This window comes from Plectropomus leopardus, chromosome 15, assembly GCF_008729295.1.
Source record: "Plectropomus leopardus isolate mb chromosome 15, YSFRI_Pleo_2.0, whole genome shotgun sequence".
Lineage (NCBI taxonomy): Eukaryota > Metazoa > Chordata > Actinopteri > Perciformes > Serranidae > Plectropomus > Plectropomus leopardus.
The window spans coordinates 23131655-23148824 of NC_056477.1; the positions used below are offsets into that span (position 1 = coordinate 23131655).

At 39.7% G+C, this 17170-nt stretch overlaps 1 protein-coding gene across 1 annotated transcript in view; it reads right to left on the reverse strand.

Annotated features, from left to right (window-relative positions):
- wdr11 (WD repeat domain 11) overlaps positions 1 to 16803 on the reverse strand; it is a 71453-nt gene extending 54650 nt beyond the window's left edge. Inside the window, exons 1-6 of the mRNA XM_042501875.1 lie at positions 16613 to 16803; positions 15385 to 15496; positions 11003 to 11156; positions 10623 to 10796; positions 10108 to 10309; positions 3742 to 3907 (exon numbers count right to left, since the gene is read on the reverse strand). Of these exons, the coding sequence (XP_042357809.1) occupies positions 3742 to 3907; positions 10108 to 10309; positions 10623 to 10796; positions 11003 to 11156; positions 15385 to 15496; positions 16613 to 16698 (894 nt within the window). The 5' untranslated portion in view covers positions 16699 to 16803. The remainder of the gene's footprint in view (positions 1 to 3741; positions 3908 to 10107; positions 10310 to 10622; positions 10797 to 11002; positions 11157 to 15384; positions 15497 to 16612) is intronic.
- Positions 16804 to 17170: the final 367 nt, after the last annotated feature.

Below are 17170 nucleotides of genomic sequence, written 5' to 3' on the forward strand. Positions count from 1 at the left end.
TTTGTGTGTGTGTGTGTGTGTGTGTGTGTGTGTGTGTGTGTGTGTGTGTGTGTGTGTGCTTGATGCCATGTACAGGCCTAAAAACAAGTTGGTAAACAGCAGAAAGCAGCATGCGACCTGTGATCTTTACAGTGGTTACTTCTTTTTCATATATCTCTTACTTATTCAGTCTCTCTTTCAAACTCGCTGCAAACTAATTTAAATGGATGTTTGAGCGCTGCTTGGGCAGGGACAGACGTTATTTTGTGGTGGTGCATCATTGCGTCTCACCATTTAGGGGGCTTAAATTGGTGTCGTGTTTCCATTGAAGGCAAATGGAGCTGGAGACAATAAATAGCTGTGACTACTGCAGAGTCATTTGACCTAGGTGTGTATGCCAGTTATTCCCATTGCATTAAAAAGCCAGATGTTAGCAGGTGTTAGTGTTTTTTTTGTGCTGAGGAGAAGGGGCTTCAGCTCGGGTCAACTAATAAAAAGTTTAAACTTTTATTTAAACGTCAAGGAAATTAGTTGTTAGGAACATCCCTATTTGTTAATCATCATAGTTGGAAACAATAACAGCTGCAAGTAATAGCTGTTTTCATAACTGAGCAATCTGTTGATTGTCTTTTTGGACAAATTGATTGATCATTGGTCTATAAAAAATGGCCAACAAAAGAGAAAAATGTCTATCACAACTTCCTAATGCCAAAGGCGATATCTTCACATTGCGGCCTACAGTTTTATTAATGGCCTACAGTTTCAATAATTGTAAAGTGTCTTTTTTATCTTATCATTTTAAACCAAAGTTTCATGAATTGCATTGGATGTAGAGCTACTGAACATGTACCTGATAAATGGAAAACTCAGTGTACATTGTCTATGTGCTAACTGCCGAGTCTGACAGTGTGTGGTTTAGATGTGTCTATATTTCCCCGTCTTTCCTTGGCTCGTGGAGCTTCTACACTCCAGCCTGGAATTTTGCTGAAGCTGTGTCATCAGTCATGCAAATTGGCTGTGTGACAAGCACTTTATAACACTTAGAGAAGGGAGGTGTTGGCTGGACAGAGCCTGGGCAGCTGAGTAATACCCCTCTACTCCTGCTCTGTGACTTTAGAACTTACTCCTTGACTTCAAAGGCTTGTTCTCCACCTTTGTACTGTTTAACCATGGATACATTTATTAAAACAAGAGCACTGACAACCAAAAATAAGTATGATTTATGGAAGATCAATAAAATATAGAACAGAGCACAATTTCACACACAAAGAAAATGTCAGCTGACTGCAGTGATAAACTGGGGATCAGTTGACTGGCCCATGCAAGCACATAGAAGCACATTTCAAGGTTATATATATGCAAAGGGAATATAATGGCTCAAATAGAGTAGAACCACCACAGTGAAAACCATGAGATCTACTCATTGTAATGACAAGCCGCCGCTATGGTCATTCATTCACAGAGAGACATAGAGTTGGGAGTGAACGCAGAGTGAACAGAGGCATTAAGAGACACTTTCTGTTCCATTACTGGCTCTGCAGCCGTGACAAATCCTCTATCTAATACCCCCACAGCATTCATCAATTTCCAATTAGAAATCCAGACTCCAAAAGAAGGGAATTGTCACCCAAAGGTCAACGGTGCTGCTGAAAGTGACGACAGAGAGGAACAATAAGTTAGACAATATGTAGGCCGGTGAGATTTCTCTGCTGTAGCTAAGGACTGCATGGCCCTGCTGTGTAGTCGACAGACCTTGATGAGGTGAGTGCTGAGAGGGAGGAAGAAAAGTAGAAAACTTTATCATTCACGGCAGGGGGAATTGGCTTCCTGAAAGAATCATCCATATAAAAACTACAATTACCGCTTTTCGGGTGTATGCCTTCACCAACCTGTCAAGCAGTTCACGTCCATGTCTGTCTAGACTTTTATAAACTATGTATGTAAGGGAGCATTTGAGGAAATTTAAATTAAAGGTATTTAGTGTAATTGGCAAATCAGCAGTTATCACTGTATTGACATGTATAATTCCAATCAATAATTTCTGGTGAGAAACATAACGTACATAAAGACTGCTTTTACAGAGGACTGATTCACATGCAACTGAGGGTGCTCATAATCATGATTTTTAGGGACAGTCGCAGATCAATAAAGCAGTATTGGCTGATACCATGTTGTAGTTGACTAAAATTTTAGTTGGTCCAGTGACCTTATTTAGAACAAATATCAACCATCCACAATTGGTGGCAGATCAATCAAAACATCCTTAGGTGGAACAAAAATAACCTTTAGTTTAATATCAGCATAACCAATGAGCTTGCGACGGACTACCAGAGGAAGAGGATATAACACAAAGCTGTGGCCATGACGGCTGACAATGCTTTAAATATGGATGTAGTTATAGTAGGATATAGTTTCACATTGGGCACCCAAGATTAATGTCGACAATCTGATAAAAGGTCTCTCCTTCTGTTCACAAGTTATTAAACTGAATAACGGTCAAAGAAGTGTTTTTGAAGAACATTTATTGTGAAGTTGACTAATGTGGCTAAGCTAAAAAACAGCCATGTCAGAATAAGCTGGTTCTAATATCAGCTTTGGGTAGCAACAACAGTCCCATATAAAATCACTTTACTGATGTTTCAACAGTATCATACATATCCTATTTTTTTATAGTGCGCTATGTTGTGCTATATTAGCAATTCAGACCAAATTCTTTTTTATTCTTCTGGCTGTAGCCCAATGCCAGCTTTCTATATAACTGTCTATCAAGGTACAAGGAGGTCCATGTGGTTTTGATCACCTTGTGACCAATCATAAAAAGGGTTACGCTTCCTTCTCTGGTTTCTGCCCCAAATGTTAAAAGTCAGATCAATTTGTGTGAGCAGAATTCATCTTCAAGAGCAGAGTTAACCTGTGAGAGAGTGTATGCGCTCCAGCGATCACCGAGCAGAGGCTCTCTCTTGCATGGTAGCTGCATTTACTTGCTCCTTAGTTCTATACACGCAGGTGCCATTCTTTCTCTCTCCCTGTTTTGTTTCTGGCTCTTAAAGATCTAGTGAACTATGTGCACGAGGACTCAATATCCATGAGTAGCATTTAACATCTGCCCCGTGAAATAATATAATTTGCTAATGAGCATGTTTGGGCCTGCGACATATGACAAATGTGACGCCATGTAATTAGTATATGAATTCTTGAGTTATGGCCAAACTGATTTTGTCAGGTCACAGTGACAAATGTCAAAATTTGAAGAAATTCTCTCCCTCCTTTCCTGAGATAAAGCACTCACAAGAATGGGACGTACAAACAGACATTAATCAAAATGCCTGTGGCCACATCTGTTACCAGCATGGATGGATAAAAAGACAAGTTTGGTAAAGCCCTTCAAGAAGTGCAATAAAAGCAGAAACTGTGCACTTGGTTCATTTGAGGGAAAGGAAAGATGGAGTGTATATGAGCGCGACACAATAGCCACCTTTTATTTATCTCACCCAAACCAACTACAATGTCAGTGCAAATGTTTTGTCTTTGTATGTATCGCCAAATGTAGGCAGGAATGTCTCTAAATCTCATTCCAACCAATTAGAGAAATGGCCGAGAGCTGACGGGTTCTGACCTTGAAAAATTAATGCAATTGGAACTTCGGCCAGCCTCTTTCCACCAAAAACTAGGTTAGATATAAAATTTAGACGAACTTAGATCCTTTCAAGCTTTCCAGAAATCATTTTTCCAACTTTGCTCTGGATGTATGCAGTGCCTCACCTGAGTGAAGGGCACCCCGGAGCGCTCGATAGCCACCACGCCCACCGTCTGGCTGAGCTCCAGGTCCAGGATGAGGATCTCTCTGGGATAAAGCAGCAGCATGTGGTTCCTCTTGGATGGCAGGTAGGACAGCTGCAGACAGTCGTTCAACGTAACCGCCTCCGCACTTCAGCGCCACAAGCCAGAGAAAGGACAGGGTGAATCACACACAAAGAAGGAAAAGGAAATTAATTTCTATGTCAGGGATTTTATCTGGAAAATATTTGTTTTTTCCCGTAAAAAAGTAAGCTAAAAGCCTTAAGCACATTTATCTATTCATTGATGAATTAATGTATTCCTACATTTGGCCACTGTTTCTCATACTTGTTTTAAACTCAATACACTGCACACCAGACATGTTGGAAGATGCTAAATGTACATTTACATGACTAGAATGAAATCTAGTTATCAGGATGTATTAAAGTCTTATTTGGCAGACACATCAGACTCTGCTGTAACAACACTCGCATATGAAATATGCAAATACACCAATGTGATGATGGATGAGGAGGTCTTAAAACAAGTTTAATAAAATACTGTCTCATTTCTAAGATCAGCTTGATCTTTATTCATGTCCTCCCATACAGAAGGCTGAATAAATTAGTTATTACTGTGGTGGCCTCTGCGAGTCAAAAGCAAATGAGGGAGAACTTAAAAGTGAACTTGGCCTAATGATGGGAGGTTGATGAATTAAGCAGCTATTGGCAGTGTCAGACAAAAATCCCTTTCACTATTTTTAGAGTCCAAAAAATGTTGAACTAAGTCTGTTTGCTGTAAGATCTTTCGTGTATATAAATTAATTACAAATGCTATCATCCATGGCAGTAGCCAGGTCAGATATCTCTATACCACAACAAAGCAGTCACAAATACTTAGCGGTTCAATCAAGAAGGAACCGAGGGCTGATTCTCACAGAATTTATGAGCAGGTCCATGACCATAACTCACTCCTACAGCTTCATCCCGTTAGGTCACCGTGAAATCAAATAAAGGAGGAACAAACTTTATAACACAATGGAGATCATTATCATCTTGGGGAGAGCGCAACAGATAAAGTGTGCCCTATAGGGGAACCTTTAGGAGCTGCTGAGCTAAATCACAGTTACCAGCTTACTGAAGTCAGGCGAGGCAGAGATAGAGGCTGAAATGTCTGAACCACCAAAGGCAAAACATCAGAAAGAAACAGTGAAAGAGAATTCTGTGTCTTAGATGCAAAAAAAGAAAATAGCGACGGGGCTACAGAGAGAAAGAGGAAAAACAGAAAAAGAGAAGAAAAAGTCCTGTAACCTCAAACCCTCACAAAATATTCTGCTGTACAATCTCTAAATCATCACACGCTCTTTACATCTCTCTCTCTTTGTTGTGAATTAGGCATGAAGGTTGCAGCCATCTGTGTATAATACATAGTTATACTTTGCTCTGTGCACACGTGCGCGCAGGCACAAAGTGTGAGGAGAGTTTAGTAGCACAGCAGGCATCAGAGGACTGAGGTTCTCGAAGAACTCCTGCTTCTATCCTTTAATTGTGTTGAATAAACACAAATGACCCAGAGGATATTAAATTCAAACTCAGTGTTTATACATTATGTACTCACTTCGGTTGGAGCTTCTGATGTCTAGACAATACAGAATAAATTCAAACAACTTGTTACTGGCAGGCAATGGTGCGTAAATCATGACTTTGGCTTGGATTTGCACATGAGCACTAAATGTGTGCATAATGAGGTTTTATAACTGAGACACACCAGTCTTGGCAACGAGAAAACCATCAGCAGCTGGTAAAGGCAGGAGGGACAGAAAACATTTCGACAACTTCCACAAACTCAGTAAACTCACTTCAGTTGGTCATGCCCTTCCTGAAATTCAAATATCTGATCTCTGGGGATTTTATTAAAATAGCTTGGTACATTTTGTGGTTTGATCAGGTGTTCTTCTTAATGTAAGTTTATTATTATTTGATTTTCTTTTACAATTTTTTTAGATTCTCCCTTGTCCTTGTCCTACTCTTACTGTTATTTAACCCTCAATATCATAACATACTTACACTGAACATAAATGTAAACACAACACTTTTGTTTTTGCTCCCATTTTTCACAAGTGTATGTTAAAGATCTTATACTTTTTTAACAAAACACATAATACTTATTTCTGTCAAATTTGGGTAACAAATTTGGGAAAATCCATGTAAATGTGAATTTTTCCAAGATGATGATTAAACAGGTGTGCCTTGGGATGGCTAGGATAAAAAGGTCAATTGAAAATGTGCCGTTTAATCACAAAACACAAATCCACAGATATCACAAGTTTTGAGGGAGTGGACCATTGGCATGCTGACTGCAGGAATGTCCTGCTGTCCTGTTGCTCATAAACTGATTATACCTTTCACTACAATTAGACATCTCCAATGTTGTTTCCCTAAATTTAGCAGTACATCTAACCGCATATGAAGTTGCTGGATCTGGAGGTCCTGGGCAGGTCTTTGGTTGTAAGGCTGGTTGGGTGTACTGCCAGCATCTTGGTAACAACATTGGAGACAGCTTATGTTAATGAAATGAGAATTCAATGTACCGTCAGCAGCTCTGGTAGATATAACTGCAGTCTGCATGCCAATGGCACACTCCCTAAAAACCTGTGACATCTGTGGCACTTTGTTAAAACTGCACATTTTAGAAGTGGCTTTTTATGTGATCATCCCAGGCCACCTGTGTAGTAATGACGCTGTTTGATCAGCATCCAAATATGCCACACCAGCCAGGTGGATGGTACTTTTAACAAATTGTCGGTCAAAATTTAAGAGAAATTGAAAACAAAGTCTTAGATATTTAACTTACACATGTGAAAATGGAAGCAGAAACAAATGTGCTTAAATTTGTGTTCAGTCTAATTAAAGTTCTTAAGGTTTTCATGAGATCCAACCCTGTTTTTGATACCATTTATGGCCTCAAATGAAACCTCTATGTATAGTTCTTTTATTTTTAGAGGCAGAGTCCATCATTCCCACACCAGATTTAAAATGTTTTCAAACACACAAAAAGTTTACAAGCGATGCTTGTATGTTACCAAAGTTATCATTACTTAGTCACTGTTGAGTGATGACTCTCTTTATATCACTTCACAGGAGTATTAAGTTACTGCAGACAAAATATCCTACTGCTGATTCACATTAAAAGTGTTATTGGTGAAACACAAGGTGGCTTTTATTGTAAAGCAACCGTGTTGCTGTGGTTAGTAAATTTTTATGTGTGCGAAAAACAAGACCACTGCCATTTTCTACATTTTCTTTTTGTCAGCAGATCAAGAATCTGCTACAGTGAGCAGTTAGATGGAGAGTAAGAGTACTGCACACCTATTACTGCTCAACAAAGTAAACAACCTCACCATCCTGCTGGGTGGAAAACTACTCTCGCAGTGTGCTGCAGGAATTGATGAAAAAAGGCTGATTATTGTCTGACTGACTTCTTTATCAAAAACAATGTGAGTTTGTTTGGTAACACCACTGACAGATTCACCAGTTGCTCTTTTGGTTGAACAAACTGCAAACTAGCAGCTAAAGGAGTTTTTGCTGCCTCACATGCTGTAACTACGGTAACCATGAGCAACTAAAATCGTAAGGATTAGTAATATTAAATTTACATATATAACATTTTTTGACAATTTAAAAAGTATACAGTTTTTCCGTGTGTCTGTGCATGAACAGGCGTGCTTGACTGTGAAGCCACTGTCTATTATCATGATAAAGAAGCCAAATCTGTGCTGGCTAGCAAATAGATTAATGGATGTTTAATGAGACACTAATGTTCGTGATATATTACTGTATTCAACATGTTTCTGATAACAGTCTGGAAGAGCAGAGTTTTGTTTAAAACGCTCATCTATCAACCTCAGGCAGACCGAGCCAGAGAGGAGAGATACTGTTACTGAACATGATAAACACCCAAAAATCCGACACACAGACAAAAGCGGACTGATGGAATACAGCATTTCCAGAGCAATTACACGCAGCATGAAAGGTGAGGAAAGAGGGTGTCAAACACCACCTGAAGACACAAAGACTGAACCGGACATGAGGAGAGAGGCGAGGGAGAGAATAAAGAAGAGTAAGATTAATGGAGTGTTTGTTATTAGAGCTGTTGAGTAGGTGGACAGAGGCCGGGGTGCTGCTGCTATAAATAAGCCTGTTTGACAGTCACAAGCGCACAGGCAGGAAGTTGCCAGCACATCAAACAAACCTTTGGTTCCTGGTCTGCCACAACTTTTTTGAAAGTAATGTCTCAGACAATTTCACAAGTTTGTCACTTAGCAGCAAAAAAATAGGTTAGTCACAACTGTTACATGCTGCGGTGCTAAAAAGATGTGAACAGTATGCCATGGCAAGAGACAAATACGTTTTTGATTTCATCTGTATTGAGCCTTAAAGGCCTGTGTTCACGTCGCGTTTTTTTTCTCGCTTCTTTTTTCAGTTGTTCCTTATGAGGAGCAGGCATCTGCGACTGCATGGGGCTGCACCGCACCCGGCACCTTTTTTAGAATGCTCAACCTTTTTTGTGTGGCCGTGTCCGTCAATTAGAGTTAAAAAATCTCTGAACTTTTTAGAAAGGCGCTGGTGATGTCACTGCCGCTTTTTAGCTTGGCTAATGTCACAACAAAGACAGAGACGCCTGTCTGTGGGAGCAGATAGGCCAGCAGACACTGGATGCTGCGGATGTGTGTTTTGCTTTTATCACTGTACTGTTGTAAATCCGTTGATACCTGTGCAGTCAACCCTCTGTTAAGATACTGTCATGTTAGCTTACTAGCTAATGCTAATGTTGAGATATCGTTGTCATGAAAACAAAACCCACGCAGAGCGCGCCGTTAAAAAAAGAGCTGGGAGCCCCCTTTTATGAAGCTCTCCCCAGCGACCTGTCACCGCTACTCTGCTGATGAAAAACACAAGGTGGACACAGGCCTTTAATTACACAAGTTTGTCAATTTAAAAGATAATTTCACGAGTCAAGAAAATTGCAGTTTTTCCAAAAACTGTTGAAGTGTAAGAAGCTAAAACCCCTGTGTGTTTTTTACTGGCATGTACTCACACAACTAACTGACAAACCTTCTTATCGCTTAGCTGCAGCTCTCAACATGGCCAGACTTGTAGTGATTTTCACCTCTTTTTATGCTTTTTTTTCATCATGTAATAAAAATGAGCCAAGGACAAGGCCATGTTGGTAACATATATTGTCCAAGATGGGCAATGTAATTAAGCAGTATCACACAAACCTATATGGTATTGCAAGAAACTGTGATTTCCTTGACTTTTGACAGACATCAGATGTGTAATTGTGGCACATTTCAACTCCTGAAGTTGACTACAGTTGATATTTTTTCTGAACATCTAATGTGAAGGAACTTTGCCTCTCTATAATGCTGTCATTGGCGGCCTTGATTTACTACCAGACCTTTGCATAATTAATACGACAGCTCTCACCCCAGGAAAGCTTGAAATTGAACTTGGTCAAATCGATCATTCTCAAATCTTGACAGAAAAAGACTCAACTGAACACCAAACTCTACATTTAGTTTAACAACCAAACAAGCTCTTCCAAACAAGTCCAGCTCAACATGATTCAAAATCCATTATTATTCTCACATATCAAAACCTGATATTTTACCCTGTTACAAAAACATCATCCTATAGATCCCTCTGTCAGATCATTCAGGTATTGAAAAAATTTTGCTTTTCTTATTCCTCCCAAACAGACAAGCTGTCACAATTCACTTTCAACAGGTCTGTTAGGTTGCTGAAAAAAAGAGGGTGAGCAGCATGAGTAACAGAGAGAGAGAAAAAAACTGTATAACTGGCGTTAAAAAAAAAACCCTGATGCAGACGAACTGATTCAACCTGTTGAGAGCTCATTCAAAAACAAATAGCACACCATTGTGCTCCCATTTTACACTCATCTATGGGATGAAAATGTTGATCACTCAAACAAGACGTGCTCAGTGCCTGGATATGTTGTCTGGCAGCAAAGGACATAACATCATTGCCACATGCTGACAGGTTCAGGTTCGCTACAGGTCAAGTAACCATGAATACACTTCACAAGGTAAATGCCCCTCAGCCTAAAAAAGTGTTTGATAAATTTGGTCTCTTCAAAATCTGTTTGAACACAAATCCATTAGGTTGACCCTGAGCAACACTTTTCAATCCCATCTGCTGGAGGAGAACTTTCACAAACCTTGCTTCAAATGCAGTTCAGGTTGTGGGAGATTAAAAACTGTGAGAGTCTGAGAGGTTTTGAACAATGGTTTAAAATATGCCTTAAATAAATGTAAATATTGCAACTTACGTGGGTTTTTCATTGGTGATGAGCACTTTGACCTTGTTGAGGGCCTTCTTGGCGCCGGTAGGAGCCGGGGCAGCAGCGGGGGCAGGTTTGGTGTGGGCAGGGCTTGCATGAGGGCTGGCGATGTAGACCTTTTTGCCAGCGCTGCCCGGAGGTTTGGAGTGCGAAAAGTCTGTGATAAAGACTATTCCTTCACTGGTAAGCACTGCCAAGAAAAATTTAAAAATCATTATTAGGCTGTATATACTTGTCATAGCTGTCAGCATTGTGTTAACTTTGCATCTTTCACTTGAGAAAATCTAAATTTCCCTTTACCTAGTATGGAAAATGAGATGTTACCACAATTAGCTAGACTGAATGCCATGTAACTCTCTAGAGGTGGTGTGGTGGTGAAGGGTAAATTTAGTAGCTCCAGTACAATATAGAGACATGTATGTGTGGGCAAGAAACTGAAAAAGTGAACTGGTGAATAAACTAAGCCTGAGTCAGATTTTTTGGACAGAGTGTTGTTCACCTACACGCCATGTTGGAGGGGTCAAAGGGGTCAAAAGAAAAGGAGAGGATGTTCTCAGCATAGCTCTTCTTCCACAGCTTGGTGCCCGTATCTCCGTTCCACAGAACGATGTAGTTGGGAGGGTGCACGGCTAACAACAGATCACGAGACGCATCCTGATTCCATAACCACTCCAAGTCTGGCAGAGAAAGAGCAAGAAGGAGAGGAGAATGTGGGAATGGAGAGCATGGAGGCGTAGTGAGCGCCAGGAGGAAAGACAGAGAGTGATGGTGAGAGCATCTTAATGAAAACAAATAGCCAACAATGGAGCAACCGTTCCAAGTTTCTACTTGGCAGAGCTGCTAAATCCAAGCAAATATGGGGGGGTCTTGGATGTTCTCTTACCCTGGATAGGTTTGGAGTGCTCCTGGATCTCACAATGGGCCGTGCCACTGACCACATCCCACACTATGATCTTCCCAGAGGCATCTCCTGAAGCCAGCCGCAGACAGTAGGGAGAGCTCATGTTGTGGTAGTAGTTCTCCCTTGACCATTTCACCTAACAAAGACAAAACACATACTAACTGAATATCTTGAAAGTATCCTAAAATCAGCTTGGTTTGTGCAAAGCCAAGGACAGGAGGGCTCTGCAGCCAGCCATGAAAACCGTCCCGAGGGTCACTGGTGTCCATCGGTGAGATGAAATACCTGAGCAAAGCCAAAAGGATATTAAAGGACAAAAACCTTCCCCATCATCTAATGTCTCAATGTGGCTCTTTCTGCTTGTACTTTCTTCCTTGCAGTATAACTAGACTTTATATTGAAGAAAAGTCCCTGACAAACTTATGTTAATTCTGTAATACACGTTTTCTTATAGATTCTCCACAATAAAAGTCCACCTATTAATTTCTGATGAAAACGTTTTTATTGTGTAACAAAAAAGAGGGAAATGTTGGGTTTTCATCAGCAGTAACTTAACAGAGTCCTGTTCCACTAAACATGAAATAGTAAAACAAAGCCGAAATCTACAGTACAAACAGGGCGCAAGAGAGAAACTAAATTCCAAACCACAGAGATTAGGTTCGAAGCTATAAAAGTACAGAGAGCTGAACACACACAGAGACTTTAAAAGATCTTCCTCTCTGTTCTCCTGCACAGACAGAGGTGTGAGTTGCATCTCCCACCCAGAGACAGTATATAAAGATGGATGACATGAAAGCTCTCCCATAGGGAAGCTTCTCGATCACACCCTGGTGTTCGGCTGCAGTACAGGCCATTAATCCCCCCCCTCCGTGTTAGTGGACAGAACATGGGCCAAACTATTCACTCAAGTACATGCCAAATAAAGTTTTCCCACAGATGGTTTGTATCATTTAAAGTGGTTCTTATCACCCTGATGTTCATTCAAGTAATTCTGATAAATTTCTTTAGATTAGGTATTTAATTCTACAAAAGAGGGATTTCTCGCCATGATTGACAGCTATGTGTGCTAATTTGTGACACACATCATATTTAATGATGCTGATGCAGTTGGACGGGTGTTTTGGCAAGAACTCCCCCATTGTGGAGATCACTATTATGCAGAATCTGGCTCCATATATGTCACCAGTGCAAGATGGCAGCAGCTGTATCCTCAATATTTTAGATTCGCTCTGGCATAGCAATGTGGGGATGTGTTGTCCATCTTCATATACAGTCTTAGCTCCCAACACACGCTTGTCTCAGTGAGAAAACAGGGGGTCGTCAGGGGGTGTCTGCGGTGAAATGTCACTACTTCACGCTTGGAGGCCATTGGGCGTCCTTTTGGCCCCACTACAGAGGAGGTCCATCTGTGGTGCCGCATGTTAAATTTGACAAAGCACGGCCAAATTTTCACGACATTTGACTCAGTGTAGCCAAAAGTGCCAACGGAAAAGGTCCCCTGTTGTACACTGCTGAGTCAGCGCTCCTCACTTAATGCTGCTTGGGGTAAAATCATTACACTATGTCAAACTGTCCCATCCACTATGTGAAGTGTGTGTGACTACAGCCAGCTGCTTACTCAGACCCAGGATGAGTCTGGGTGAGACGGAGGAAGCTGCCCAGAGGAAGAAAGGCTTTGTCTGCTCCGGCTCCTAGATAATGTTATCTTCTGCCCTCTGCTTAGAAGTGGTGAATTTACAGATCACGACAACCTAATACCACGCAGTCTCGGGCTTTCTTTTGATTTCTACAGTCAGCGAAAAATGTTGCACACTCCTGATGTGTCATTAGAATAGTTAGCACACATTAACTTGGAGGGCTGACTTGGCTTGTTCAATGTAGTAAAGTTACGTTAAGTGAATACCACTGTCACCCTGAACATCCCGCCGAACCTCATTTAAAAATCTGGCAGTTCCATTTAGTGTTACTTGACAGTCTCAATGAAAAAAGGAATAATACTCAAAAATCATTTTGGATAGCCAAATCCTACTCGAGTGAAAAAATTCGGGTACGTGCCTACTGTTCACACTGCTGCAGTCTGGCGAGCAATACAGCAGCATCTGCGGCCTTACCAACAGACTACAGAGCAGCTTCTTTTTCCCGAACTGTAAGACTGCTGAACTCACCCTCTGTTCTCCACCATGAAAATTGCTGTTTTTTCTTGTGTCGCATAAAGGGACAACTTGCATTTTGCTGTGCAGCCCTGTGTCGTAGAATTACAATGAATGAACCTTGAGTATCTGGCAGTCGCTATGGAAACATTGCACGACTTCTGCATCTTGCTATCTGAAATAGAAGAAAACTAAAGAAGAGAGACCTAACAGGAAAGGAAACGCATAACATTGAAACATAGCCAATGCTGGCTCTATACTTTAGACAAATGATTCGATGTACAAGCTGGTTTTAAATTATTGATTATGTATGTGCGCTTGTTCCCGAATGGGCATGCTCTTTACTGTGGCTACTTCTTTCCTTTTTTCTTTTCTCTTTTTTTTCAGCAGGCTCTCTTGTGTCGCACTGGGTGGTGAGGAATGGCAGGCTGCGGCTGCGGTGCTTTACAAGATTAAAGTGTTCTTTGGAGTGAGGAATGAGAGTCTCGGATTGAGCCCAGGCACTGATAATCACCTCAGAATTTATTGGCCATTATTTACCCTTCTACAAAGCACACAAACATATATACACATATACGCCAACGCGCACAATGGGACTATCCATCAATGCAGAAGAAAGCTTTATCAGTGTTGCTGGTGTTGGCTTACACAGCTGAATGTGTCTGGCAGAGAGGGACGAAAACAATGTGGCTCAAGGTTACAACATGCTAACATTAATACTGGGTGATGAAATATCAGCAGGTGTGTGTTAGTGTTTCACCTGAAAAGTAAAAAATCAGCAAAAAAAAGTCACATTTATGCAAAGGACATATAATGACACACAGTACGTGCACCGGAGGCATTTAAGACTTACAAACAATATTTCACATATGCTGGCTGTAAGGGGAACTGGTAAGATGTAAGTTTTTTTTTAACACTTTAGTCCTTATTGCTTTTTTTTCTGTCAATTCACAAGTAAAACATATCCACAACATCAAAAATAGTAATTCACTCTACAGTATTATTTGCTTATTAAAACTTTTGTAATAAAATGTGAATTATTGTAAATAAAGTTATAGAGTACCGATGTCTTTATTTCAAAACCTAATCCATTTTTCACATTTTTGTTCAGCTCATATTCTTTCACTTTTAGAGAATAAGTCAGTGTTTTTTGATCACAAATATTACTTTTACGACATCTAACCACCGTCTATGTCTCGGTGGGTCCATTTCAAGCCAGTTACTTGTAATGGCCTTCCTTCAGGCTGTGAGTAGAACTGACCAAGAAATGATCTTCCTCCAGCAGCACTTTTAGTTATATAGCCCAGATATAAAATGTAGCACTTCTCGGAGATTACATATCTAATATCCTATTCAAGACTGAATTCACTCCATCCCACAATTGCTCTACTTTTGGGCAGTTCCGGAAGATATATGCATGATTTGCATCTGTATGACTACATCTCCTCCAGCACACCTGATGCCGTAGAAGTTTTTTGCTTTTTATGTTTGGTGCAATAATTAGTTTTCCAAATAAGTTCTCTCTATTTATGTGAATTTATGATGGCATTCTTCTTCTGAAACAATGATGCAAGATTTATGTTTTTGCTTCCAAAAATCAGTTATGCAATAAATACACAAAGAGGAAAATGTAAGAAAAAAAGGAAATAAACAAATGTTCAAGAAACTGTTAGTCGAAATTATTTCTGTTGACATTAATCAGACCAAAGTGTCACAATAATTATTTAGCTTAAACTTAAAATGTTCTACACTAAGTAGTCAGTTTTATCGTGATGGCCTTTTTACTTTTACAGGTTTACTTCTCAACACATTAATTCTATCTTGCAGCCTGTGGAAAAGGATGGTACATTAATTGATAAGTCAAATGAGGGACAATTAACTGGCAACATTTTTTACAATTGCTGTTCCAACAACTTATTAAAGCAAAAGAAAACCAAACATTTGCTGTTTTCCAGTCTCTCAAAATGAAATGTTTGTATTCTCTCTTCTCTTTTTTCTTTGTCAGTGAAATTCCTTTGGTCTTGGATGGCTGGATATCATTTTGGGCTGTGGGAGATTGTGATGATATTTTTGAAATGTTATAGACTAAACAAAAATATTTTAAATTGGGAAAAAAATAAACAGAGTAATCTTAAATTAAATTAATCGTCAGTCGCAGCAAGATGGAGATTTAACAATTAACAATTCAACAGCTAAAAAAACTTAGAAACTCACCTTGACCACATTAGCTTTGTGCCTCTCCAGCACCTGGATGGTCTGAGCCGTCTTTGGATCGATGATGAGAATACTGGAGTGACATCCCTGAGCTATCAGCCCCTGCCAACCCCTACAAGAAAATGAAAGCCGGAGAGAATGATGACATGAGGAGGTTGACAGAAAAAAATGTGAGTGGTGAGGTCAGTGTGAGGGAGCTGAAAGTTCCCTCCATGTCAGGATAAAAGAGATGGTTTGTACGTGGGACACTGAGCCACATAAAGCAGATTTTGACACGTGTATTGAAACACTTTATTTTATGAGCCAACATCAGTGCTCGTCATCCATCCCACGATGTCTACATCTATCTTCATCATTCATTGTGCAAACAACTTCTGCATGTATTTATGGCCAGAACAAATCCAACCTGCACAGATATCAAAAGTCAATGTAACATCATAATTTGGAACTCCTGTACAGACTACAGCTGTTTTTTGTTTGTTTGTTTGTTGTTGTATTTTGTAAACACATACTTTGATAATGAGTCCTGATGCAACAGGGTGATGCAACTCATTACTAAAAGAAGCTTCTAACTTTAAAGCAAAACAGGGGAATAATAACAGAAATAAAGACTGGCTCCAGGCTCCAGGTTACAGTATCTACAACATAAAGCAAAATTTATCTAACACATGATTCACATCCCTTCAGTATGAGATGAATAATATCCAGATCATTTACACTTCCACTGTTTTCAACAAAGAAGATTAATGAAAGTCTATTCTTTGCAAAAATGCCTAACATACAACTGCAAGCTTCACATATGTGAAATTAAACTTTCATTAACTAGACTACACTGACACCATTATGGTAAATAGTAGCTTATATTTCTGGTTGCTTTTAGCTTGTTTTATCACAGATCAGGCAATGCAATCATTTTACGGACGTCACACTGCAGTCACAGTCTCTGAAGGACTAATATGGGAATATAAGGGTTAAAAACCTTCAGGCCCAGCCAACTGTCAATTCACATCACATGACACAAGACACCCTTAATGCTTCTTTGCTTTGTTGAGAAAAAATTACATTATCATTCAAAATTTTCACTGTCATATTTCCGGGCCGCAGTGACAGGACCAATATAATAAAGGTGCACACACGATGTAATTAGCAGGCTGTAAATCACCTGTCATCATCGACCCACGATTTTCCAGCTGTAAAACGATGCTAACGGCAGAGAAGCAGTACTCACCAATCTACAGCGGTTTTATTCTGCAAATTGAGAGTGCCAGTCAGCGTCCGAGCCGCGAGTTTGATGTTGACAGTGTACGGAATCATTATTGTTGGTCGGTATTTATGCTACATTAACATTTGTTGACGAAAAGCTGCTACAATTGTTTAGCTTCTGTGGCTCGGCTCTGTAGATAAATCTAACAGGAAGTAAAACGGTGTGTTGAAACAGAAAGCCGTGCGGGAACAAATCCCAGCGTCACAAGGTTCCACAACAGAAACCTTACATTTCTGCGGAAAGATAATGTCAAAAGAACTCACTCAACATGTCATTAAAATAAAATAAAATAAAATAATAATGATGATTATTATTATTGGTAGTAGTAATAGTAGCAGCAGTGGTATTGATATAATATATATATAGGATAATTATAATATAAATATAAAATTATAATACATTTTAAAATAGTACACATATATATAACACACAAATAAACACACACAAATAAATGTGTACACAAATAAATGGAAATTGTTATGATATCATTTGATACTGATTTATTATTTCTCTAACATCCAA